At 48.5% G+C, this 26500-nt stretch overlaps 1 protein-coding gene across 1 annotated transcript in view; it reads left to right on the plus strand.

Moving 5' to 3' along the window:
- Positions 1–347: 347 nt before the first annotated feature.
- Positions 348–26500, plus strand: part of EFR3B (EFR3 homolog B) — a gene marked incomplete at its 3' end in the record, with an annotated part of 45959 nt that continues 19806 nt past the window's right edge. The window contains exons 1-3 of the mRNA XM_082671944.1: positions 348–475; positions 9156–9306; positions 21712–21833. Coding sequence (XP_082528070.1) covers positions 369–475; positions 9156–9306; positions 21712–21833 — 380 coding nt within the window. The 5' untranslated portion in view covers positions 348–368. The remainder of the gene's footprint in view (positions 476–9155; positions 9307–21711; positions 21834–26500) is intronic.

Raw genomic sequence — 26500 nt, forward strand, 5'->3', positions numbered from 1 at the left:
CTTGTCATCCATTCATATACACACATATACACACACACATATATACCTCCATGTACATACACATATACATATGTAAATACATATAGTGTACACATGCACACACATATGTACATTTATATCACTGACTATTTTTGCTTATAGCTAGCACACTTTGGGTGAAGTTGGGAGTTCCTGGAGAGCAGAGTCTATGTTTTAATCATCTTTAGATCCCCAAAACCCACATGTGTGTGTCGCGTACATTACAGGCACTCTGGTAAGTGTTGATTAAGTTGAATGACCATTTACCTTTAGACTTGAAGTCTTCTAGCCATCGCATGGCCACAGTGAGGATGATCTGTCTTTTACAGGATGGCCTGGTGAAGACCAACATGGAGAAGCTGACCTTCTACGCCCTGTCAGCTCCAGAAAAGCTCGATCGCATTGGCGCCTACCTCTCTGAGAGGCTCATCCGTGATGTGGGTCGTCATCGATATGGGTAAGTAGTATGGGAGGGTGGAGAGAGATTTGCAGAAATTATATATTTTCAGGGCAAAACGTAGGGTCCTTTTATTTATTTATTTTTGGCTGCACTGGGTCTTCGTTGCTGTGCACGGGCTTTCTCTAGTTGCTGCGAGCAGGGGCTACTCTTTGTTGTGGTGCGTGAGCTTCTCATTGTGATGGCTTCTCTTGTTTCGGAACGCAGGCTCTAGGTGCATGGGCTTCAGTAGTTGTGGCACGGGGGCTCAGGAGCTGTGGCTCGCGGGCTCTAGAGCGCAGGCTCAGTAGTTGTGGCGCACGGGCTTAGTTGCTCTGCGGCACGTGGGATCTTCCCGGACCAGGGATGGAACCTGTGTCTCCTGCATTGGCAGGCGGGTTCTTAACCACTGCGCCACCAGGGAAGTCCCAGGGTCCTTTTAAGAAATGTTAATAGACTGGATTGTTGAACAGCCTGAGAAAATGGGGACTGGGAGTGAGGAGTGGGTTCCCTGTGCTTTTCCAAAGGTAAAATGTGATGCTCTTGCCAAGATTTGGGAAGAAGGGGGTGTTGGCTTCCTAGGAGCACCTCTGTTAGCCTCCATTTACCCCCGTGTCTCTATCCAGAAGCCCTCACACACCACTGAACCCAGAATGTGCCGTTACTCTCACCAAACCCACCCTGCCTCATTCAGCTTACTCTCTTAAAAAGCAAGGAGGGACTTCCCTGGTGGTCCAGTGGTTAAGACGCCACCCTACCACTGCAGGCGGCACGGATTCCATCCCTGGTGGGGGAACTAGTAGTTGTGGCATGTGGGCTCAGTAGTTGTGGCTTGCAAGCTCTAGAGCGCAGGCTCGTTGTAGCACATGGGCTTGTGGCGCACGGGCTTAGTTGCTCCACCAGACGTGGGACCTTCCCAGACCAGGGCTCAAACCCGTGTCGCCTGCATTGGCAGGCGGATTCTTAACCACTGTGCCACCAGGGAAGTCCCTGATCAATAGATTAAACAGCCAAATAGGTAGATTGAAATACTAAGCTACCACCTTCACTTATCAAATTGTTTTTTTAAAAAAGTATATATAATTTCCAGTGTTAACCCAGGGATGGCAAAATGAGAGGCATTTTCATACTTTTCTAGAATGAGTACAAATTGGTTGAAACTTTCTAGAAAGTAATTTTGAAATATATGTCAAGAGCTTCAAAAACACTTATGCCTTTTGATCCAGTAATTCCATTTCTATTCATCTATCCCACCATATCAATCTTATATATAATCTAACTTTACACACAGAGATGTTCATTACGGTAATTTTTATAATACTGAAAAGATGGAAGTAACTTAAATGCCCAACTGAAGGAGAATAGTAAATTATGGTGTTTATCGCTTCAGGAAATGTTACCTAGTCAATAAAAATGGTGTTTATAAACATACTTTCCATATAATATGGAAAATGCCATAAGTAAATGAAAAATAGAATACATACTTATATACACAGTATTTAAATCAAGTTAAAACAATAACAAATCTCAATGCCTGGAAAATACAGTAAAAATAAATATGCCAAAATATTGAGTACTCTTAATATTTTGTGAACAAGGTGGCTGGGGTTTTTGGTTTCTATCTACATTTTTGTGTTTCCTAAATATTCTCTATTGAGCGTGTATTACTTCCTGAAATGAAAAAAGTCAACGGCAGGACATACCATGTTTGCTACACTACCGTCATGCCACAATCTGGAGTGGGGCTGGATGTAAAGAGAGCTCTAAGATGTCCCTGGTGGCACGGCTGTTGGAGCAAAGGGAAGGGTAGATCTAGGGCAGTTGTTCCTAAGTCCCATTGGTTCTGTTCTCTATGAAGCCTTTTATGTCCATCCTCTACTTTCCTCTGCTCCTACCTTTCTCCTGAGGCAGGCTCCGGATTATGGCAGTGGCCTTGAAAATTGTCTCCCCTCTTCCCATCTTTCCTCTACTGGCCCTTCCAGATCAACACTATGATCTTCAAAACACAGACCAAGCTATACTTTCCTGGCTTCTTTAGCGTACAATCCAAGGTCTCAGCTTGATTTCTGGGCTCCTCCACTACCTGCCCCCAACTTGCCTTTAACCCAGACACACCTGCCACAGCTGCTCTAAACCCATTCCAGATGGACTAGCTGACGATCCCCCCCGGCTTTCTGGCCTCTGAGCCTTTGCAGTGATCTCTCCCCTGGACCCTCTTTCCCTGCCTACGACCATCCATCAGCCCCATCACCCTCCAAGGTCCCTTCCTCCTGGTGAGGAAGGTGGAGTGAGAACCAGAGTGTAAAGATCTGCATTGTGCTGACGGTGTATAGAGGTCCACACCTCCACGGGACCCACCAGCCACGCTTACATCGAGCTATCCCCGGTATAAAAGCAAGACCGGAAACGATTCATTTCTATGATCCCTTTCTATAATAAAATTAGGTTACACACTCAGTCAAAAGGGCATGAATATAATGAACGTGCTGATTATATAAATCGCCTTGACATATTATAAAGCAGGCTCAAGCAAGTAAAAATGACTTTATCCTAGACTGAACCTGAAACTAATATGCAAGCAGTACCATTAAACATTTAATACTAATTTTTCCTGCCCTCTCTGCAGTGATGGTTCTCTGAGTAAAAATGTCCTGTAGCCAGCAGAGCCACTCAGAAACATTCCACTGCCCTTAGAACTGCAACTCAAAATTGGTATCGTTCTGTTAAAAATAGCCATTGCAGCCTCTAAGTATTTAAAGCCTTGATGGCCTCTCTGGGGGCTCTAATCATAAACATTTGGAGAAGGAAAATCTGTTAGATCTGTACTCCTGTTCTCTCTCCTCTCCCTCCCTGTCTTTCCTTACCCAATGCCACATTCATCATCATTGTCCTAATCACTGGTGGCAGGTTTGGAAGAGTGAAATATTTACCTGCAGACAGTCTGAGGAGCTGTCTCCCTACCGCCGTGCAGGTGTCTGTGTTTATGGTTTGACCATGTGGACGTGAACCTTGGGTGTTGGACCCCGTGGCAGATCCACCCTCCTCTGCTCGTATGTGTTTAGCAACAAGGGTGATAACCAAACGTGGGCAGAGAGAGGATAAGATACAAATTTCAAGGCATTGCTACTCAGTGTGCGCCATAATGGGCAGTGATGTGCAGAGCAGCAAAAAGTGAGAATTCTTCATATTTTTCTTCTTCCAGTTCAGCCCAACTACTAGAACACCCCTAGAAACTGGAGATCAAGGGAGGTAACGGCAGTGCCGGGTGAGATTCAGGGTCAGCTGACAATGACCGTGGAGCAATGACCACGTTCAGAAGGCCACATTAGAATTTGTCAGGTTCCCCAGTGCCTGGAGGATGGAGACGCCCATGCCAAAGAGGGGTGGGCTACTCCCTGAGGAGCCTGACCCTGGAGCTGAGCTGGTGGGGCTCCCAAGAGATACACTGTCCCCAGAAGGACCCTGAACCTGGTTGGAGGACGGAGCTGACCCTTCAGACAGAGATGTCACAGATTCCTACTAGATGACGAGTTGATCCTTCCCTCCTTTGGCTGAGGTCAACCCCTACTTCTGGCTGCTAAAACCCAGAAGTTTCTGTCCAGCAGTGGGGACATGACTAAATACATTCAGACTGCCCAGAATAAGAGGTTCTTTGTCAAGGTTCTTTGAGTGATTCTTGGGCAATGGCTGGCCCTGCTAAAGCTGCCCCCTCTCTCTGTGTGCTGGTTCCCATCTCTGACCCTAGGTCTGCTTTCCTCTGCAACCAAGTCTGGTTCTCAGACTTTGACTGCCAGTTCCTCCTTTCCCGGAGGCTCCTAAGCCCACTCCTGACTGAGTGAAAGGTGTTCAAGCAGAAGCAGCTGCCTGCTCTGGAATTCAATTCAAGGTATTTCCTGCCTCACTCCTACGCACCAGGCCCCCCCTGTGTATTTTCCTCACTTGTTGTAACTCACCTTCTGCTGTGGTTGGCCCATGACTCTGAGTTCCTGTTGTTATAACCTGCTGAGTAGCCTCTCCTGACCTCACTTGCTGCCTGTGAACCCCAGTCCATCCCAGATTCCCTGAGTTCTGCCTTCTTCACCTACTGGGAAGCCCTACTAGTGGATCCAAGATCCTTGGTCATCACCTGCTGCTGTGGTCCATGCCCTACTCTTGCCTCTCCCTTGGGCCCCTGTGGTGGGCTGGTTCTCACCAGCTCCTTTCTTCCCCATCCTGTTCCAACTACCCAGTCAGGCCAGTTTCTCAGACCTATTACTACACTGGACTCCTTTCAGGATACCAAGCCCAGAGCAGATCTCTGCTGAGACTAACCTATTTGGCCCCAGTCCTGTTGAGTGGACATTACCCTGAGAAGCCCGTGCTCTTTGAAAGTATAGACTTAATGGATAAGATGTACCCAGGAAGGTTATGATAAGATAGGACCAATGCAGTGAGCAGGAGGTTCCAAAGCCCATTGACTTCTAATCTTCTAAGATACTTTGAAAAGTTCAAGTTCGCAATTATAATCCTTCCATCCTTAGTGTTGGGATCAAAGATGGGGATTGAAGGAGTGTGTATTCAGAGAACTAGGCCTTAAACTTTTTTACTTTTCTGTTTCACTTCTACCATCATTTTCACTTTCCATCAAAATTTCCTCTCTTGGTCAGTAGCCAATTTTTTTTTTTTTTTTCTGGCTAGCAAAGGATGGTTTTCCTTATCAGGATTTTCTGGGAATTTTTTTACAGGAAAGGGAAAAACAGCAATCTAAGCTCTGGGGTTTGGGAGGCCTTCTGGTTTCTTCTCTTGCCAAACCCCACCCCGCCCCTTCCTTTCCCTCATTTAAACTCTATAAAATAATGGTGAAACCCTTCATGCAGAAGGATGCTGGGATGATTCATAGAAGAAGAGAATTCCATGCTGCCTGCTCCCATTTCCCATCCGCCATGTTTGGTTGCCAGAGTGTGTCCAGGTTTCTCCGCAGGGAAAACCTGTCCCTTTGGAAGGGCCCCGGCCCAGGCTGCTTCCCCAACCCTGCAGGAATCAGTCTGCTTCACGGCCTATACAGTGGACCCGGAACATGCCAGGCCTGGGTCTGCAAGGCACGACAGGTATCCTGAACTGTGGCTGTGACATCCTGTGAAGGGCAAGGCTATCGAGGACTGGCGGGCCCTCCAGAGCAGGAGAAAACGTGGCTCCAGTTCACCAAACGAGCCCAAACACCCAATGCTGCCTTTGTATTTGAAAGACACTCTGTAGATAAGAGCATGACCGGATCCATTTGTGAATGTGCCCAGAGACAGCTATTTAATGATATTTAATAATATTAAACAATAATAATAGCTGACTCAGTTCATATAAATAAAAGAAATAAACATTTTACAAAAGTGAGAAGGAAAATTTCAGAGTAGAGAGGCTGTTTTACTTATGGTTGTTAGGTAAAGAAGTTAGGGCAAGGGTACTGAAGAAATGGTGACTGATGTCTTTAAAAAAGGACATTTAGAAAACGTCATGACTGCTGTTACTTTTATACACATGGATTTGCAAAGCTGGCTTATGTGTGAGGCAGTTCAGACGCACAATGTCTGAAACTGAGTGGCTGCCACGAGGGCTTTGTGGAGCTTTGTGTTGTGGTTTTGTAGTGTCTTCAGAAATCATCCTATAGTCATGCTTCCTGTGCATTCTTTTTATTTAACCGAACTCTGTTTTAAAACAAAGACTAGCTGATCGAGAGTTTTGTACTATCTGCCTAACCTTCAAAGAGATATGATTTGGATCAAAACATAAAGAAAAAATCTTTTAATTCATCCGCTATTATGTACACGGCATATAAACCTGACACTAGGCAGCTTCTTTTTTTTTTTTTTTAATTTGTATTTTTTCTTTTTGGCTGCTTCGGGTCTTAGTTGTGGCACATGGGATCTTCGTTGTGGCACACTGGGTCTTTTGTTGTGGCGCGTGGGCTCAGTAGTTGCAGTGTGAGGGCTTAGTTGCCTGCAGTACATGGGACCTTAGTTCCCCGACCAGGGATCAAACCAGTGTGCCCTGCATTGGAAGGCGGATTCTTAACCCCTGGACCACCAGGAAAGTCCCTCTCGGCCGCGTCTTAAAGAGAGGCCAAGTAGCAGAACTTGCTCTGACTTAGAGGCATCAGCCTGACTCCTTAGCGCCCAGGTAGGTTTGGAGTTCTCTTCTCACTCTACCTTGCCTGCATTTTGTTTGTATCAGGAAGTACTTCCTGTGTTCCACATGGCTCTATGAGTAGAGGGGTCACCACCCTGTAATGGGCACATGACCACACTCCGAGTACATGGAGTCTGCCTGATCTCCCCTCTTGCAGGATGGAGTCATGTTCAGCCCTCACTTCTCTTTCCTGTGAGGGCAGTCACTTGAGTTGCTTTGGATCGCTCAGGATTCCCTTTTATTTGTGCCCTCAGGTTTCTAAAGCACTCCTAAACCTGATTATCAGATACTTGTGTTATTTAGGGTATAAAGAGACTTGAAAATACAGTGGCTCCAGCAATATGGAAATATTTTTTCTCTCTCGTGCAATAGTCCAGTCTGGGTTGGTGGGCTCCGCCCATGAGGTCATCCGGGGCTTTCACCTCTGGCCATCTATTTGCTGCCACTCTGCAGCCAGCAGGAAGAGGGAAGAGAGGACCCGGAGGACAATCCTGTCTTTCAAGCAAGCAATGCTGACGTTGCTCGCATCACTCCCTCTCATTTTAATGGCAACATGTAAGTCACGTGGCCTCACCTAGCAGCAGGAGAGGCTGGGAAATGTTCCCAGTGGGCAGCCACAGCTCAGCTAAACTTCTAAATGACTAGTGAAAAGGGCAAAAATAGATTCCAGGGGAGACATTTAGCATTCTGTCCTAGACACCTAACTCCTTAATGAAAACTGTAAAGATTTTAACCAGAATAGTTTTGCAGAGTCTCCCTTATTAGAAGTTAAAAGATAACGTTTTTCTATGAATGTCTGCCTTGCTTTCTTTTTTTTTTTTTTTTTTTTTTTTTTGCAGTACGCGGGCCTCTCACTGTTGTGGCCTCTCCCGTTGCGGAGCACAGGCTCTGGACGCGCAGGCTCAGCGGCCACGGCTCACGGGCCCAGCCGCTTCGCGGCATGTGGGATCTTCCCGGACCGGGGCATGAACCCGTGTCCCCTGCATGGGCAGGCGGACTCTCAACCACTGCGCCACCAGGGGAGCCCTGCCTTGCTTTCTTTAGAATGCAAATGCTCGGTATGTAGGGGATGTATCTTTCATGATGTGCCTTACCTGACCAAATGCTCATTATGTCACTATCGTGGAACAAATGTTGGGTTTGAGCTTAGATGTGTATTCCTGATTCTCAGTAGGAATTTGATTTGTGACCTTTTTCTTGGGATTTAAGAGAGGCATTGAAGAAGACAGTAATTGGGGTTTGTCCTGCAAAGGCTAGTCTGGAAAGGACTGGGCATTTCAATTTTTTATTTTATTTTATTTTTCTGGCCGTGCTGCAAGGCTTGTGGGAGTCTTAGTTCCCCAACCAGGGATTGATCCCGGGCCATCAGCAGTGAAAGCGCAGAGTCCTAACCACTGGATCACCAGGGAATGCCCAGGATTGGGTATTTTTAGCATGGAGAAGAGAGGAACATAGTAAATGAGATTGTTGTTTCCATGTGGTTGAAGGGCTGGCAGGTAGGAGAAGGTTCAGCTCTCTTTTTTGCTGCTTCTAAAAGTAGAATTGTGAATAAAGGATAGCGGTTATTAGGGTTTGCTTGAAATATAAAGAGGAGCTCATTTGGTTGTCAAAAAATGGGATGGGCAGCTCTTCACCATCGGATGTCGTGCGTTCCTAGTTTGTGAAAGTATTCACTCGGGTTTTAGTCTTTAGAATAATTAAGTGGTTAGAGACTTAGAATTGACACAGAGCACCTGCTGCATAAGGAGAAAAGAATTTTCATTCTGTCTTATTCTCCATGAGGTAAAAATGCTCCCTGGGCAAGCTGAGTGTCATCCAAACATGGTAACACTGTCAACCGTATTGTTTGAGTAGGACTTCATTATAGAACTTCTGAGGTCTTCAACTACAAAAATTGCAATTTTATGTTCCTTAACATTTGCAGTTGGCTGGTCCTCAGGCCCATTTCAGATTCTTCCTAAACTTTCTTCATTAAGTTCTTTGCTTCCTCCCCACTAGAGCCTCTTTCCTTCTTTGGAACCCTCGTGGGATGTCATTTTTTTGGTAACATTTCTTATTTTCCCTTTAGAGGAGATATCTGTGTATTTATCTTATCCCTCCCACTCTAGGCTCTTTAAGTTAAAGGACTTCTTCATCCTTACACCCCTGCGCTGACGAGGACAGTGTCAACAAACACGTCTTGACTTGGATGAGTAATTCTCTGACCTCACTGGGTTTGAGTTCAGAAGCTGCTCTTCTGGGCATCAGTTCTTTCTGCTTGTATTTCCTCATGAAATGGTGTACCTTGTCTGTCCTCAAGTTCTTCATGTGTAAAATAAGGGGCTGGATGAATTCATCTCTAGGCTCCCTTCCAGCTCTGCCTCGTTCTGCTTCTCAGGGCTGGGCTGGAACAACTGTCCAGTCGTCGGCGACCCGGGGGAGAGCCGCATTAGCTGGATGTTGCCCAGGTGGCCACTGCACTGCCGTCTAGATTGCCCTGGCCACGCAGTGGGGGTGGAGCAGGCGCGAGGCTGAGTGATGGCAATGATGCTGCTTTCCCCAGGTACGTGTGCATCGCCATGGAGGCGCTGGACCAGCTGCTCATGGCCTGTCACTGCCAGAGCATCAACCTCTTCGTGGAGAGTTTCCTCAAGATGGTGGCCAAGCTGCTTGAGTCTGAGAAGCCCAACCTGCAGATCCTTGGCACCAACTCGGTAAGGGGGCCCAAGGGGCTTTGCGGGTGGGGATGGTGGGGAGGGGGTGTAGGACCTCTGGGTCAGCATGGTGAGGATCCATTCCTATTTGGTTTCTGACTTTTAAAAATGATTTTTCCCTTAAATAAGTTTAGGTGAGGCCCCAATAGATGTAAAAATAGAAAGGGAGGTATTTCTTTGAGAGTGGGGGGTGCCCAGTGCCCTTAGAGCTTGGCCCCTGACTCCATGGGGCATCCTTTGAAAGCTGTCCAGGTTGTGCTTCTTTCGAAGACGGAGTAAACGGATGTTCACAGGACAGAGGGATCAGATAAGTGGGAAGATCACAGGGAAGCAGGAAACAGCGCTTCTGGCTTAGTTCTGCCCTTTCCTAGCTGGGTAACCTCGAGCGGGTTATCTTTCATGAGCCTGGCTTCTCACTGATACCCTGAGTGGATTGAACTCAGTCCAAGCTTTGTAACGTAACTGGTCTCAGTACAAGTGGCGGCTATCATGAGGGCTTATAGTTTTGGGAGAGAAGAGCTATCAGATGTGTCAGGAACTCTCAGCTTTGCATGTATCTAACATACTTGAATATCCCGCTTGTTCTCTTCCATTTCTTGCTGTCTCTCTATTCCTTCCCCTTCAGGGAATACTTTCAGCTCCAGGTCTTCAAGCAGCTTGGTATTAAAAGCCCTGACATGCAACTATATTACAAATATCACCAGGAAAAAAAAAATAAGTTTAAGGTTTGCCTTCTTAGCCTTCCCAACCTGACTTTTCTGAGTGTTTATTGCACAGGTCACAGCTGCTTTTCTGTTCTACTTAAGTTGATTTAACCAGAAGATAGTCTTTCAACTCTTCTTTCAAAGACCAAAACTAACAACCTATTCCCCTCTTTCGTCTCTCTGTGAGCCAGCTGCCTTTGACAAATTACATATACAGTAGCTGAGGGTAAATTCTTTTGTCATGTTGCCCTGGCAACAGCTTCAGTTACTGTTTCACTTGCCCTGTTTAAGATAACTATAGTCTAGAAGAGAACATGTACATGGAAACTAAACCAGTCATCAATGCATCCAGAGGGTATCTCCCCAGGGGTCGGCGGGGGAGACATAGAAGCATGTGGCTGTCAGTGCTAGCGTTCCCTACAGCACATCCTGGCCCAGGGTAGGCATTTTGTTAGCTACAGGCTTGAAAATTCAGAATCCTGCCAATTCCTAGATTCCCCACCACAGTGAATCACAGTATTAGCAAGAAAGCAGTTGACTAATGATTACCGTACTGCAGACAATGGAGATTATGTAAGGAGAGGTGATTATAAGAAAGTTGAGTCAGATAATTGCAATAGATTCAGAGTTCAGCTTCAGAGGCAGGCTTTGCTGGCGGTGTCCCTCAACCAGATGCTCTTTCCAGCTCTCTAAGCCCGGGACCTCCTCTCTCTTTCTTTCTTCATCCTTAATGGGTCTTTATCCAGCTTGTACTTGACCACCCCAAGGATTGAAGCTACGGTAAAACCTGTCAGCAAAAAGTCTGGTTTTGCTAATACCATTCCTGCACATCATATGCAGTAAAGTATAATTTTTTAAATTGAAGTGTTGCTTTCAGGTCTTTAATGAGAATATCTGAACTTGGGATGACAGTGAGAGACCAGGAAAGTCAGGGGATGAGGGGGAGCCAGAGCCAGCTAAGCTCAATGATTTGCTTAGGGATTGGCTTCTGCATACCTGCCTTATTGCCTGAGAGGTCCAAATGTATGTCTCAGGGACAGGGCAATGACCATGTGCCCTGACTTTCTGAGGTCACTCTGTGAGGATAAGCCGAAAATATTAAATCTGAGAATACCGAGGTCCTTCACATAAACAATCTCATATATTAGCCTAGTGTAAATAATAAAATTATTAGGAAGGATCACGGATTTAAAGTTTGTACTTTCATCCCTCCCTCACAACATATATAAAAATGAACTCAAAGTAGATTGAAGACCTAAATGTAAGAGCTAAACCTATAGATTAGAAGAAATACAGGGGTGTATCTTTATGATCTTGAATCTGGCAATGAATTCTTAGATACGACAATAAAAACAAAAGGAGCAAAAGAAAATATAGATGATTTGACTTCTTCAAAATTAAAAACTCTTGTGCATCACAGGACACTGTCAGGAAAGTGAAAAGACAACCACCAAATGGGAGAAAATATTTACAAGTTGTATATCTGATAAGGGTCCAGTAACCAGAATATATGAAAAACTCTTACAGCTCAACAGCAAAAAGAAAACCCAATTAAAGTGGGCAAAGGACTTGAATAGACATTCAAGGAGAAGATACACAAATGGCCAACAAGCACATGAAATGATGCTCAGCGTCACTAATCGTTAAGGAAATGCAAGTCAAAAAAAACCCACAGTGAGATACCTCTTCACACCCACCAGGATGGCTATATTTTTAACAATCCTATAAAATGACATGTTGGTGAGGATGTGTAGAAATTGGAACCCTTGTACGTTGCTAGCGGAGATGTAAAATGGTATAGACACTGCGGAAAACGGTTTAGTGGTTCCTCCGAAAGTTAAACATATAGAATTACCATATGACTCAGCAGTTCTCTCTAGGTATATACCAAAAAGAACGGAAAATGCATACTCAAATAAATACTTGTACACCAACGTTCATAGCAGCACTGCTCACAATAGCCAAAAGGTGGAAACAACCCAGAAGGTCATACGTTATATTTCCATTTAGCTGAGATATCCAGCATAGGTGAGTCCATATAGACAGAAAGCAGATTAGTGTTTGCCAGGGTCTGGGAGAGAGAGGAACGGAAAGTGACCGATTAATGACCAAGAGGTGGGTTTCCTTTGGGGGTTTGCTTTAGTTGCAAAACATTGTGAATGTATTGAATGCCACTGAATTGTGCACTGTAAAAGCGTTCATTTTATGCTTTGTGAACTTTACCTGAGTTTTTAAAAATTGCTCTTTCGGGCTTCCCTGGTGGCGCAGTGGTTGAGAGTCCGCCTGCTGATGCGGGGGACGCGGGTTCGTGCCCTGGTCTGGGAGGATCCCACGTGCCGCGGAGCAGTTGGGCCCGTGAGCCATGGCCGCTGAGCCTGTGTGTCCAGAGCCTGTGCTCCGTGACGGGAGAGGCCACAACAGTGAGAGGCCCGCGTACCACCAAAAAAAAAAAAAAAAATTGGTCCAAATAAAAATTTCCCTAATAGTCCTCACACTGTCTTGTATGGCTGTCTTTCCCATCAGGATTCAGTAAAGATCATGTGTTTACTTTGTTTTCTGTGTCTCTTATGTCTCTTAACCAGTCCCAACCCCTCTCCTGCCCCTCTTTGTTTTTCATGATATTGCCCAGGTCACCACTTTGCAGAAAGCCCCACAGTCTGGGTTTGTCTGATTATTTCCTTGTGGTGTCCTTCGTTTTGCTCTCCTGTCTCTTATACTTCCTGCAGACTAGAATTAGACTTGAAGGTTTGACTGGCTGCGGTTAAATACTTTGAGGCATAACACTTCACGGGGAGTGCTGGGCCCTGCACTGAGCATCCCAAAAGGACCACAAGTGTCTGGTGCCCCACTTTTATGGATGCTAAGTGCCATCCCAGGTTAGGGTAGTGACAGCTGGCTCTCTCCATTGTCAAAGGACTTTTTTGTCTTTGCAGTTAGAAATCTGTGGAAACCACGCAAATAACCCATTCCTCACTCGTTTTTCAGCTGATGTTTCTATCTCTGGTGGCATTTCTCCCCGTTGATTGCACCTTCTTCACACTCCCTTGACCTCCTGGCCCTGTCATCCCAGCTCTTCCCACCTGGCCCACCCTTCTGCGTTTCTATGGTGGGCTAAATAATGGTCCCCCAAGTATGTCCACATCCTAATGCCTATAACCTGTGAATGTTACCTTACATGACCAAAGGGACTTTGAAGATATGATTAAGTTAAGGAGCTTGAGATAAGGAGATTATCCTGGGTTATCCAGGTGGACCCCATGTACTCACAAAGACCTTTATAAGAGGGAAGCGGGAGGATCAGAGTCAGACAGAAGATGAGAGACAGAGAGGAAGAGATTTGAAGATGCTCCTCTGATGGCCATGAAGATGGAGGAAGGGGGCCAGGAGCCAAAGGATGTAGGTGGCTTCTGGAAGCTAGAAAGGCCAAGGAAATAGATGCTTCTCTGGAAGCGTCCAGAAGGAATGCAACCCTGCAGACCCATTTTAGACTTCTGATCTCCAGAACTGCAAGGTAATACATTTGTGTTGTTTTAGGCCACTAAACTGTGGTGATTTATTACGGCAGCAATAGGAAACTAATAGAGTTTCCTTCATTGATTCTCTTTCTCCATGTCCCCGTGAAATGTCTGTGGTCTCCAAGGTTGCTGCTCTGTCCTCTTCCCACTCTATATGCTGCCTCTGGATGATTTTATCAACTCTCGTGGTTGCAACTTGTCATCTATAGACTAGAAATTCTCTCATCTTCCACACCACGACAGAAATCAGCACTGCTGGAGACCAGCAGCCTAGAAGTGGGTTCCATGAAGGGAGGTCAGGGCAGAACTGTGATGCCAGTGGAAGAGCTCAGGTCACGGGGGTCAGCGCCAGCAAACGATGGGGATCTTAGAGCAGAGGCAGCCAGTGCTTCCCTGGGTCCGCGCTTCCCAAGTGTAGGCCTTGGAGGCTGGCTAGCACGTGGGACTACTTGGGACCAGAGGGATCACCTTCTCGGGCAGCAAGACTGAGCTTTCCCAGGAGTTTTTAAAACCACAGTCAGTTTTGCGAAGAATCTTGAAGGAGGAAGGACGTAATATGGGTAGACAGGGGAGGATGTCCTAGGTCTAGGGAATCACTACGCCCAGGTTGGCAGGCGATTTGCAGGGCACGATCATGTCACAGTAGGACTGTTCCTCTGGCTTTAGTGAAAACTGCTTCCGGGAGTTGCTATAAACAAGAGCAGTTGGGAGAACAGGGTAGGGGGTGTTAAAGTCAAAACCATGTGGTTTACAAGGTCTTTTCCAGCTAGGGTTCATCTTAGTGCAACAGAACAACCGTTCCCATTTTTCCTTATGTAGGTTAACACAGCAAAAGGCCTGCAGTCCTACCATGAAAGAGTTAGGGTTCTCTCTATGCCCAGTATTTTATTTTTTGGCCGTGCTGAGCGGCACGTGGGATCTTAGTTCCCCAACCAGGTATCGAACCCGTGGCCCCTGCAGTGGCAGCGTGGAGTCTTAACCACTGGACCACCAGGGAATCCCTATGCCCAGTATTTTACAGTGTGGTTCTATTGTTGATGACAGGGAGTTGGGTTCAGAATGCCCATCTACAGAAGAGAGAAAGGCTGACTTCTGCTTGGAGAGACTTGGCTAGCGCTGAAGTGAGGCCGACCAGCTCAGCTTCTTCTCCAGACCCAGGAAGAGCTGGTTTTGCAATGTCAATATTTGGAGGTTGCTTTCTCTCTATTGACCCAGCCCCTTAGTAACTCTCAGTTTTCACACAACTGTGTCTCCTTCCTGCTTGTGCCAGAGGGTTGGGAATCTCCTCCAGCAAACTTGGCACCCTTTGTTGTATATGAAGAACTGAAACTTTGGTCTTGGAAGGGTGGCCCTAGTGGTGCCCTTGGCCTTTGAAGTGTCACATCTTCACAGTCTCCAGTTTGTTGCTATGGAGACCTTCCTCATCATTGCAATATCTTAAAAAAATAAAACCAAAAAACCCCAACTTTATTGTTTCACAGTCTTGTGCATTAGGCAAGTAGCATTGTAACAAAAGCCATTTGTAAGGTAGGACCTAACAATGGTAGGGGTGAAGTAGCCAGGAAGTTCCTGCTGTATCAAGTGTTTAAAACATTAGTGAGTCACACAGGTAAATGGGCCCAGTGGAAACGTATGGAGTGTTGGCAGCAAGCCAACTGGGGGGAAAATGAGGTGATAACTGTTAACTCTGATGGGCTGGTCATACCAAGCCTATGAGGCAGCTGCTCTTGCTGGCCCCATTGTACAGATGGGGTGACCGAAGCATGGGGAGCTTAAGAAACGTGCCTCCTATCAGCCTCCTACTAAGTGGGAGGTGGGATTCAGAAATGCATTCTGGTTCCAAACCCCTTCTCATAATCATAACACTGTTCTGCCTCTAATAGGAGGGATGAAGGCTCTATTTTATTTTATTTTATTTTATTTTATTGCGGTACGCGGGCCTCTCACTGTTGTGGCCTCTCCCATTGTGGAGCACAGGCTCCGGACGCGCAGGCCCAGCGGCCATGGCTCACGGGCCCAGCCGCTCCGCGGCATGTGGGATCTTCCCAGACCAGGGCCCGAACCTGTGTCCCCTGCATCGGCAGGCGGACTCTCAACCACTGCGCCACCAGGGAAGCCCCAAAGGCTCTATTTTAAACCCTAGAGTCTCAACCCCATCTCAGCCAGGTTTGGGCATGTTTCCCAAGTGGACTCCTACAGTGGGTGTGGTCCCATGACCAGGTCCCCCAGATTTGAACCTCTGAACCACAATTACCAAAGTTTCCATTTTGGCCTCCTCCCGTCAGCCCTGGAGGACTCAGGAGCAGCTTGAGGTGGGCTCCCTCGGAGCTGCCCCCATGGGGATACTGCAGGCCAACGTTCCCTGACCAGGTCATCTGGGCAGGTCATCTGTGCTGTCGTAGTTTCAGACTCAGGGAAGGGAAGCTCCTCCCGACAAGCTATCAAACCAAGGGTTCCCAAGGATGCTCAGAGCTCCTGGTACCAAATGTTGCCTCTTTTATTAGCCCTGGTGCCACCCGTAATGTAATAAACGGGGTTCAGTCCCTCTGGATGGCATCGAGTGCAGCCTCATCACCAGATCTCGTAACAGAGCAAGAGTCCTGGAGAGCGAGGCAATGGCCTGGCTGGTCGACAGCCTGAGCCTGGAGGCTGCAGCCTCCCGGGCCTCAGAGATGGACCCCTTGGTTCAACCCCAGGCCACCCCAGTTCAAAGGAGGTGGCCATCTCTCCAGCCTTGACTGGCCTCCGTTACCAAGGACAGGAGGAGGCCAAAATATATTGCTTAAGCTTTCTTCCTCCTAGCCTGCCTCGGATCATTTCCACAGCTACTGGTCCAGCTTTCCAGTAAAAGAACAAAGGACGTGGGGTCTGTAGATGCCCTGCCCCAGAATCTCCAGGGTAGGAGTTGGTGGGGCAGGGGGGGGTTGTTCCGAATGCAGATGCCTAGGTCCTACCCACAGAGAGTCTTGTTCAACAGGCCTGGGGTGGCTCAAAAGTCTACATTGTCAGCAAGCTCCCCAGGTCATTCTGATACACAGTAAAATTTAAAAACCACTGGTGGAGGGCAGAGAGCATCAAAGTATCAGAATTCCCAAATTGGAGCCCCAGCTCCACTTGTCACGGGCGGGCTGACCTGAAATAATTCAGTCGCTCCCTTAGAGCTCCAGTTTCCTCATCTTCACAGTGGGAGCAATATCGCTCCTATTAAACTCGCTGGTTTGCCAAAAATTACGTCAGGTAATGGATGTTTCAGTAGGCTGGAAAATGGTCCCCCAAAAGATGTCCACGTGCCAATCCCTGGAACCTGCGAATGTCACCTGATACGGAAACAGGGTCTCTGCGGATGTGACCAAGTTAAGGATCTTGGGATGGAGAGATTATCCTGGATTATCTGGGTCGGCCCTAAATGCAATCACAAGGGTCTTAGAAGAGAGAAGCAGGGGGAGGTTGGACACAAAGGAGGAAACAATGTGCAGACGGAAGCAGAGACTGGAGGCATGCAGCCCCGGGAAACTAACATGATGCCTGAGCTGCAGGTGCCTTAGAAACATTTAACGTTGTCATTTCTCGGCATATAGGCGTCAACTCCTTCTTTCCCGGAGTGCTGCCATCCACACGTGGCGTTAGAGATGGGGCACGGGGCCTGGTGTGGGTCCTCCGGACACAAACTCCCGTGTCTATAAATAGCTTCTTCAAGGAATATTTTGAAGGCGCCCAACGGAACAAAGTATGAGTCAAAACAAAGCAAACATGCTTCACAATAACCATATTCGAAATTGTTTTTCTGGTGGAGCGGAGCGGCAGGCGCGTGGAGAGTGGCGTGCTGTCTGCGAAGCAGTATCTTGAATGTATGCGGTGCTGAATCCTGCCGGACCGTAAAAAGTTTAAGCCTCTTAGAACTAGGAACCTCACTTACAGTAAGCCTTGAATTCACTCAGTTCCTGTTATCCCAGGAACTCAGGGAGCTTTTCTTAATTATCTCCACCTCATTCACATTCCTAGGACGTGATCTATGCATTTTAAAGAGATGAAAACAAATGCTCGGCCGCATCTTCCCGGTTTTGCTGTGCCGGCCGCCCAGAGCTCCCACCGAGCCCCACCTCCTTGTCTCTCGGTGCTGGGCTCTGTCCCATCCTATTGCACTAACTGACCTTCGGTTCCTGAAGGGTGCTTCAGGGGGCTTGGCCCTCATCTTCCAACTTCCCTGCCTTCTGCCACCGTCCTCAACTCCCACCCTCGGGCACCAGTTCATTGGGGTGGCTGTTAACTCATTTCCTTCTTTCCATATTCACACCTGCCCCCGGCATCCTGCATGGTCACCTGCATGGTTCACGCTGCCCATCTGGGCTCCTCCTCTGTGAATGCCTGGCTGGAAAGGACAAGGGTCACACTGCACCAGAGCCGAGGACCGGAGTTGATGAGCAGACCATGAAAGGCCCCTATCACCATGCTCACTGCAGCGCAGAGCCCTGAGCATTCCTCCGGGCAGGCTCTGCATACATCCCTCGTTTAACCCTGGTGACACCCCGTGGCATAGGCCCCATCACCCCCATTTTTCAGATGAGGAAACAGTGGCTCAGAAGTTAAACGATGTCCACAGGCACACAGGTGACAAGAAGCAGAGTGAGGACACGGCTGTCTGACTGTGGGCCCGGCAGATGTAGGCGAGTATAGTCCACTTAAATAGAGCACCATCATGTTAAAATCGAAAATGGAGAAGGAGACTCAAAACTAAGTTTCCAGGGAAGAAGACTCTAGAAGAGTAAAAATCTGGGGATGCAGAGAGTCACGAGAGAAAAGAGTGAGGGAATTTTCCAGTGAGCTTAGCAGCTGTGGCTGGCCCAGCTGGGGGAGATTCAGGAGTGACTGCTGGGCCGGCCTAGAAAAAAGCCTCTGTAGTTCTAGGAAAGGAATCCCCATGCGTGTTTTCTACCCTGCGTTACCTCTGTGGCTATCACAGAATGTTCCATTTTTAAAAAATTGGGGCTTCCCTGGTGGTGCAGTGGTTCATGGGTTCAAGCCCTGGTCCGGGAAGATCCCACATGCCGCAGAGCAACTAAGCCCGGGTGCCACAACTACTGAGCCTGCGCTCTAGAGCCTGCGAGCCACAACTACTGAGCCCGTGTGCCGCAACTACTGAAGCCTGCGTGCTGCAACTACTGAAGCCCACATGCCACAACTACTGAGCCTGCGCTCGAGAGCCCGCGAGCCACAACTACTGAGCCTGTGTGCTGCAACTACTGAAGCCCCCGCACCTAGAGCCCGTGCTCCGCAACAAGAGGAGCCACTGCAATGAGAAGCCCACGTACTACAACTAACTACAACGCTCACCTCAGCTAGAGAAAGCCTGCACGCAGCAACGAAGACCCAATGCAGCCAATATAAATAAATAAAATTAATTAATTAAAAGAAATTGATTGTAATCTCCACTTTAACCTTGCAGCCAGGGCGTCGTAGTCGAAATCTTCAGCAGCCTGTACGGTGTGGAAAACAGTCAGAGCAGACTGGGCGTGAACAGGGCTCCGGCCAGGCCACCTGACGCGCCACCAGTCCTTGAGGTTCCACGGCACTGGAGGAAGGGGAAAGTCAAGGTTGAAAGTGAAGAGGCTTGGGAATTCCCTGGCGGGCCAGTGGTTAGGACTCCGTGCTTTCACTGCCGAGGATGGGGGTTGATCGCTGCTCAGGGAAGTAGGATCCTGCAAGCCACGTGGCACAGCCAAAACAAAAAAAAAAGTGAAGAGACTTGATGTCACGTCCACAGAGATCAGGAATCGTTTCGTGAAGTATCAGCGTGGGGAGGGGGGCCAGAGGGAAGGGAGGCCGCCAGGTTGCCTGTCAGGAATCCTGCTGCGTTTCTCAAGCGTGAGCCTCAGACCATCTAACAGATGAATCTCCTCCAGTGCTGACTCAGCACGTCTGGGGCTTGTGGCAGATATCTCCATGGTCACGGAGACCCCTCGACTCTGTTGTACCGCAGTGCTTGGAAACCAGTGGCCTCACTCCTGCAGCCCTCTTAAAAATGCCAGACTAAGGTCCCCTCTGGCGGCTTCTTCATCCTCTGTTTGTTCTCCCTGACAATATCCATCACCCTCGCCTCCCCAGAGCAACTCTCCTGGGTCATTTGGCCTGAGGCGCTAGAGGAAGCCAGGAGCAGGAACAGAGCTGGAGGTTTTCTGGGCAGAGCTCTGTTGGAGAGGCTCGTGCTTGAGACCTGGGTTTCTCCTGCAGGACCCTGGGCAATTATGTAACATCTGTGGGTCTCAGTCTCTCTGTAAAATGAGAATAATAATATTTCTCTAACTTAGAGTCATTTTAAGAAACAACAGAGCTGATGTATGTCAAATGCTTAGGGCAGTACCTGATACACATATGTTCTAAACATCGTTGCTATTAGCCCATAAACTCCTACACCAGTGACCATGAAGTCTGATTATTCATGCTCCTGACATACATTTGGGTTTACACAGTCACTATATTGGGGACAAAGTCTTTGACTGTTTCTCCTTTATTACTGGCCTCTTTTCTTTTTCAGTCTTGTTTTGATTATTCTGAAATGCATGCACTCTCGCATACACATAGTCTTATCTTAAGCTGCCTCATCATATTTGAAGTAGATATAGCATCGATAAAAAAATAAAGAAATGTAGTGAACGAAGACTGGCCTGCTTATTTCACACATGGGAACACCAAGACAGAAGTCAAATGTCCCACTCAAAGGTCACCCACCAGTTAGAGGTAGATCTGCGGTTAGAACCGCATAGCTGCATGACCCTCTCAGTGGATGGACCAAGCCAGGCTTTGGCCGTGGGGAGTGCAGCCTGGGAACATCCTGTTGGTGGTTAAGAGCAGCAGTGCACCCAAATTTAGTTTCAGCCTCGGTATCAGCCTAAGTCTGTGTTCTAGCCCGTGGGGCTTAGGAAGATCACGTAGCCAAAGGCCAGCTCTACCGTTCTTTCTGGAACTCCTGAACTTGGGTCTAATCAATGATCTTGTGATCACATGGATTACCACTATGCCTCTTCTGCATAACCCCATCAATGATGCAAGCAATGTCATTTGGGTTTATTGCTAATATCAGAATACTTCCACATATATGTGTGCATTTTAGATGTAACTTAGAAGGGAAGATTTCCTTATCTGCTTTGCATGTTGAGGTTTTATGATTCAGCAGAAAATAAATGCATATTTATTATTGCAAGAACAAAACACTGTAATAACAAGGATGTTTGTGGAAGTTGCTAATTTTCATCCCCCCAAAATTTATTCACAACTTTTAAGTAGTTAAATGGGGAAACAGGTTGACAGTTGATACTGAATATTATGAGTGTGCTGATGAGATAATTTTAGGAATAACAGTATGTCCTCTTTGAACCAACGAAGGTTTGTAAAAATTATATAATAATACAAGGCAGAATAGTGGAGGATGTAGTCTAAGTTTAGTCCGTTTAGAATTGTTTGTGGTATTAAATTCATAACGTTAAACAAAATAACCTATAAAAATTATATTTAACTTTTAGTCATTTAACTCCACTCAGTCTGTGATTCTTGCTTCTCTGAGAGACTCATTTGAAATCAAGTCCCTATTTAGAGCTGCAAGTGTGCGGCCTGGTGATGACAGAAGGAATCTAGCGGCTGAGAATGCTGAGCAAGGCTTAATGAACCGAAATTGCAAACGTTAAACGTGTACTCAAAATTTTAACAATAAAACGTAATTACAGTTTTAAATCAAATTTCAGCGCTGTCCTGGTTTCCCAGAATGCATTCCTGGGTGGTGCTCTGTGCTGTGGCCTTGGCTTTTGCTCAGTTTCCAGCGTTATTCCTCACAGCCTTTCAGCCTGTATGTTTGGGGCAGCTCTGGATGTACATGGGAGGAGGAACTTAAGTGACTGAGCCCCCTTCTCTTTCTCTTCTCTTCCATCCTCTGCTCACCCAGCAGGGGAGGGCTGAGAAGGGCCAGGGGTTCTGCTCTGTTGTGTAGAAAGGAAAGGAGAACTCAGAAACTCAGATTTCCCGAGTGTGCTCTGGGAGGTGGACTATAGCCAGATCCTGAGATGCATGGTTCCTAAGATGTGTTTTCTTGTGGCTTTACTATGGCAAAGGGCCTGGGGGATGCCAGGTCCCCGAGCCCAAAGGCGAGGAGCATGGCGGGTCACCTCACGATGCATTTCCCCTCTCCCCCCACACAGTTTGTGAAGTTTGCCAACATAGAGGAGGACACCCCATCCTACCATCGGAGCTACGATTTCTTCGTGTCTCGCTTCAGTGAAATGTGCCACTCTGGCCATGAAGACTTGGAGATCAAGACTAAGTGAGTATAAGGGAAGTGGAGGAGGCTGTGCCTCTAATGGCAGAGGCATTGATGGTCCTGCAGAGCTCCCAGCCCGGATTGCGTGTCTGATTTCACTGGCGTTTACCGAGGCTCTGATGTTGCTGGTGGGGAAGGGGCACCTGGCGGGACTTAGGTGGATGCGTGGGCAGAGCTAGGCTCCCAGCACATGCTTTCTAAAGGAACAGCCTCTGGGGACAGAAAACAGGGTGGGACGTAAGGTGACGGTCCTCTGAGCCCAATTTGAGAGCCAGTGACACACACATGTACACACCTGTGCTCTCTTTTGTTCATAAGTACATGCCTTTATACACCCTAGAAACACTCCCACTCACCACTCTCCATCAAAATATACACCCACAAATAAAAAGCCGAGGTCCTCACACTGGCTGATCCCTGCTGTCCTCCTGAGTTTATCTCCTCCACTCTTCCCCTCCTCATTCCCCTTCGGCCACCCAGGCCTCCGTGCTGCCTTGGAAACACACCAGGGACATTCCTGCCACAGGGCCTTTGCACGGTCTGTTCCTCTGCCTGGGAGGCTTCCTCTGTGGAGCTGTACAGCTCACTCCTTCACCTCCTTCAAGGCTTTGCTCAAGTGTCCCCTTGTCAACAACGCCTTCCCCTGACGCTCGCCTTCTCCCTCACCCTGCTCTGTTTTTATTTCCCCATAGCACTCATCCCCTTCAAACATGTTCCATAATGTACATATGTTTCTCATTCATTGTCTGTCTCTCCCCACTAGAATGTAAGCTCTGTGTGGACGGGAGTCATTGTTTTGTTCTCTGACGCATCCCAAGTGCTAAGACAGTGCCTGGAGAGCAGCAGGCACTCACGACATACTTGTTGAGTAAGTGAATGAAGGAATGCTTTTCAGATCAACATCTTGAATTACAGAACACACTTTTACACACACATACTCACACTCACAAAAATACTTAACTTACAGAAATACATTCCTCGACATAGAAATTAAACCCCTCAATGAAATCACAAAGAAATTCACACAAATATATGCTGATACCGATAGATAAAGGATGAGAAGTAAACCACTGCCTACAAAGAGTGCTTATCAACCTGGGGAGGCGAAATGAAACACAGGAAAAGGAGGAGGAAGGAGGGAAAAGGGCTGAGCTGTCCTTACCAGGCAAAGCTGCAGGAGGCGGAGAAGGAAGGGGCTGGGGGCTGAGGCTGGGTGGCCAACATGCCCACGGGAGACTGGGTCTCCATGGCTTTGTTCCAGAGCTCAGCCCATGGCTTCTTCCTGCATCACGTCAGCACTGCAGCGGGCCCGAGTGCACATGATACACAATGGCACGGTCCAGGAGCCCTGTGTGCCCCGAAACTACAGCTTCCTCACTATGGCTGCTGGTCTGGGTTGGAGAAACAGGACGTGAACCCCTCCATCCCCCAGGCTGCCTGTTCCCAAAGCTCCCAAGCTGTGGAACGGCTCCAGGGCAGGACCCTGTGTGACTGATGGCAGTGTCCCTGCTCCCCAGTCTCGCCTGGACCAGCCAGGGGCTCCCTGGGGCTGTGCTGCTGCAGTGCCTCAGTGGGGCCAGTGGGGGTCACGGGAGGAAGGAACCCCTGTCTCCCCAGCGCTGGTTCCCTCAGCAGCTACCTCGCTCCAGAACGGCTGTGAAGAGGCAGAAGGGGCTGGAGCAGGTGGGGTGTGTCCAGAAGCAGGTGATGGGGAAGGGGGGGACTGTGACCAGGTGTGGCTGGAACAGGTGCTGACCGCAGGTAGAGCCAAGCTCCAGGAGGGGAGGGGACACTCCATGCTGCTCTACACACACTCATACACGTACAACCGCACACACACACTCCACAGCAGGGGAGGAGGCACAGAAGCAGACATGGTCGCACCGTGTCCTGATGGTGTGGGGAGCGACTGGAGGTCAGGAGAAGGGTGCTGAGGTTTGCTTCTGGCCACCGGGCAGTGCCATCAGCACCCACAGCCTGGCACCTGCCGCCCATGGAAGCAAGGCTGCCGGGTGAGGGGAGTTTCTCCCTTTGTGTTGTCTCCCATCCCTAACCTCCCTGCACCCCTTCTCCCTGAGCTCTCCCCCTGGTCCTTCGCAGCCTTTGCAGAGCTCAGAGCTCCTTTCCAAGAACTACCCTTGGGTCTCATGAATAGGGGTGTGTGTGTGTGTGTGTGTGTGTGTGTGTGTGTGTGTGTAGTCCCCTTGGGTTCAGAGACTTCTCAGTCCCTTGCACGTGGGCAGGCCTCCACTGAGCCCATTATAAGGAACAGTAAGAGGCTGCTTCTCCCCCAGGCCTGATCAGTCAGCTCTGGGCATCATGGAATGAAATGTGTACCTATGTGGAAGGGATTCTGGGGAGATTGAAAGAGTGAAGAAAAATTAATTGAGTCACACATAAGGAAGCCCTGGGTAGAAAAATTTCCATCCCCTGGGCCTGGTTTCCTGCCAGCCAGGCTCTCCTGAGTGGGACATGAGTCCAGCATGTCTGGGATTTATTTCTGTAGTGCACTAGGGAGCACCTTTAACCTGGAGCCAGGAATAGTTAGCAGAATTGTATTACAGTTACTTCGTCCTCGAGTCCGGACAACCTCAGCTCAGGGTGCTGACCTGGCTCAGGATTAGAGGAGCTAAGTGTTTGCCCGGGAAATCCTTGTCCATTGCCAGCAGCCCTAATGGTCCTGGGCCAGGGGATGACGGTGCATTAGGCATCTCTCACCACCCAGTTATGGTCTCCGCGTAAAGCTCAGGGTAGCGCCGTGGTAACAGCACTTAAAACTGAAGCTGAAATGACAAATGGCAACTAAATATTTAGAAAAACTGCTCAACTCCAATAATCATCAAAAGGATACGAAGTGAAATCGCTACAAGATATGAGGATTTTTCTGAGCCACAAAATTAGAGCAGATGTTTAGAATGAGATCCCTAGTGCTGAGGCAGGCACAGTGAGGATGGTATTCTCCTGCAGCTTGTGCAGTGGGCGTGGGGGGAATCTGGCAGAACTGGGAGCCTTTCATTCCTTACCTTTCGATTCAGTCATTCTACTCATGGCAATGATTTGGAAGGTAGTAAAGTACTTTGTACAGCGATGTCCATTGTAGCATTATTACAGAAGAAGATTTAGAAACAACTTAAATGACCAATAGGCGACTAGTTCAGAAAGTTCTGATAACAGTGTAGCACATAACCATTCAGCATGTTTGTGAGTTAATGATGTAGGGAAATGCTTGTGATAGAATGCTATAGGTGAAAAAAGCCAATACGAATTACATACGCAGCAGGTTCTTGATCCTCTTATATATTATACACAGAAGAAAGGAAAGACACCAAAATGCCAAGATAATTATCTTTGAGTGGCGATGGCATGGGAAATCATCTTTACACTTTTCTATAATTAGCATGTATTATGTTATAATCAGGAAAAAAAAAAAAGGTTTGGTTAAAAAAAGGAACTTCAGGTTGAAATAAATGGCCAGTAAAGAGGGCCGCCTCCTGCAGGGCTGTGCTGATCCCTGAGTCAGCAGAGTGGGAACTGGGGATGTGCAAAAGGGGTCCCCTCTGTGCTGTTACTCATTTCCCCTCTGCTTTCTCAGCCAGCTTAGTCCCAGCCAAGACCTCTTTGTGCCTGAGAGTCTGACAGCTCTGTGCCTCCCCCTCCAGATGCCCTCCCCCTCCAGATGCCCTCCCCCTCCAGATCCCCTCCCCCTCCAGATCCCCTCCCCCTCCAGATGCCCTCTCCCTCCAGATCCCCTCCCCCTCCAGATGCCCTCCCTCTCCAGATCCCCTCCCCCTCCAGATGCCCTCCCCCTCCAGATGCCCTCCCCTCCAGATGCCCTCCCCCTCCAGATGCCCTCTCCCTCCAGATCCCCTCCCCCTCCAGATCCCCCCTCCAGATCCCCTCCCCCTCCAGATCCCCTCCCCCTCCAGATGCCCTCTCCCTCCAGATCCCCTCCCCCTCCAGATGCCCTCCCCTCCAGATGCCCTCCCCCTCCAGATGCCCTCCCCCTCCAGATGCCCTCCCCCTCCAGATCCCCTCCCCCTCCAGATCCCCCCTCCAGATCCCCTCCCCCTCCAGATCCCCTCCCCCTCCAGATGCCCTCTCCCTCCAGATCCCCTCCCCCTCCAGATGCCCTCTCCCTCCAGATCCCCTCCCCCTCCAGATGCCCTCCCCCTCCAGATGCCCTCCCCCTCCAGATGCCCTCCCCTCCAGATGCCCTCCCCCTCCAGATCCCCTCCCCCTCCAGATCCCCTCCCCCTCCAGATCCCCCCTCCAGATCCCCTCCCCCTCCAGATCCCTCCCCCTCCAGATCCCTCCCCCTCCAGATCCCCTCCCCCTGTAAGTTGCTCACAGCCCTGGTTTCTGCCTCGTCCGTTCTTGGCAGCACTTTGAGCTCTTATATCTTGGGCTCAAACTGGAGAAAACCCAGCTAGGTACTAAAGAGCCTGGAGAAGCTGGGCACCCTAGGGATGAAGCCCGGGTGGTACGGGGCAAGGGCTGTCTGGGAATCTCCAAGACAAGCCAGAAGACGTGGCCTTCATGCTCACATCCACCAGCACAAGAAGGCGGCCAGCCAGGAGGCCAAGTCACATGAAGAGTAGAAGGTGGGCTCTGTTCTGCCTTTTAAGGGACGAGTGCATCCCTAATCCCCTCGCTGTGCTCCTCTCCTTGTC

This window comes from Grampus griseus, assembly GCF_964374135.1.
Source record: "Grampus griseus genome assembly, chromosome: 15".
In the NCBI taxonomy this organism is placed as follows: domain Eukaryota; kingdom Metazoa; phylum Chordata; class Mammalia; order Artiodactyla; family Delphinidae; genus Grampus; species Grampus griseus.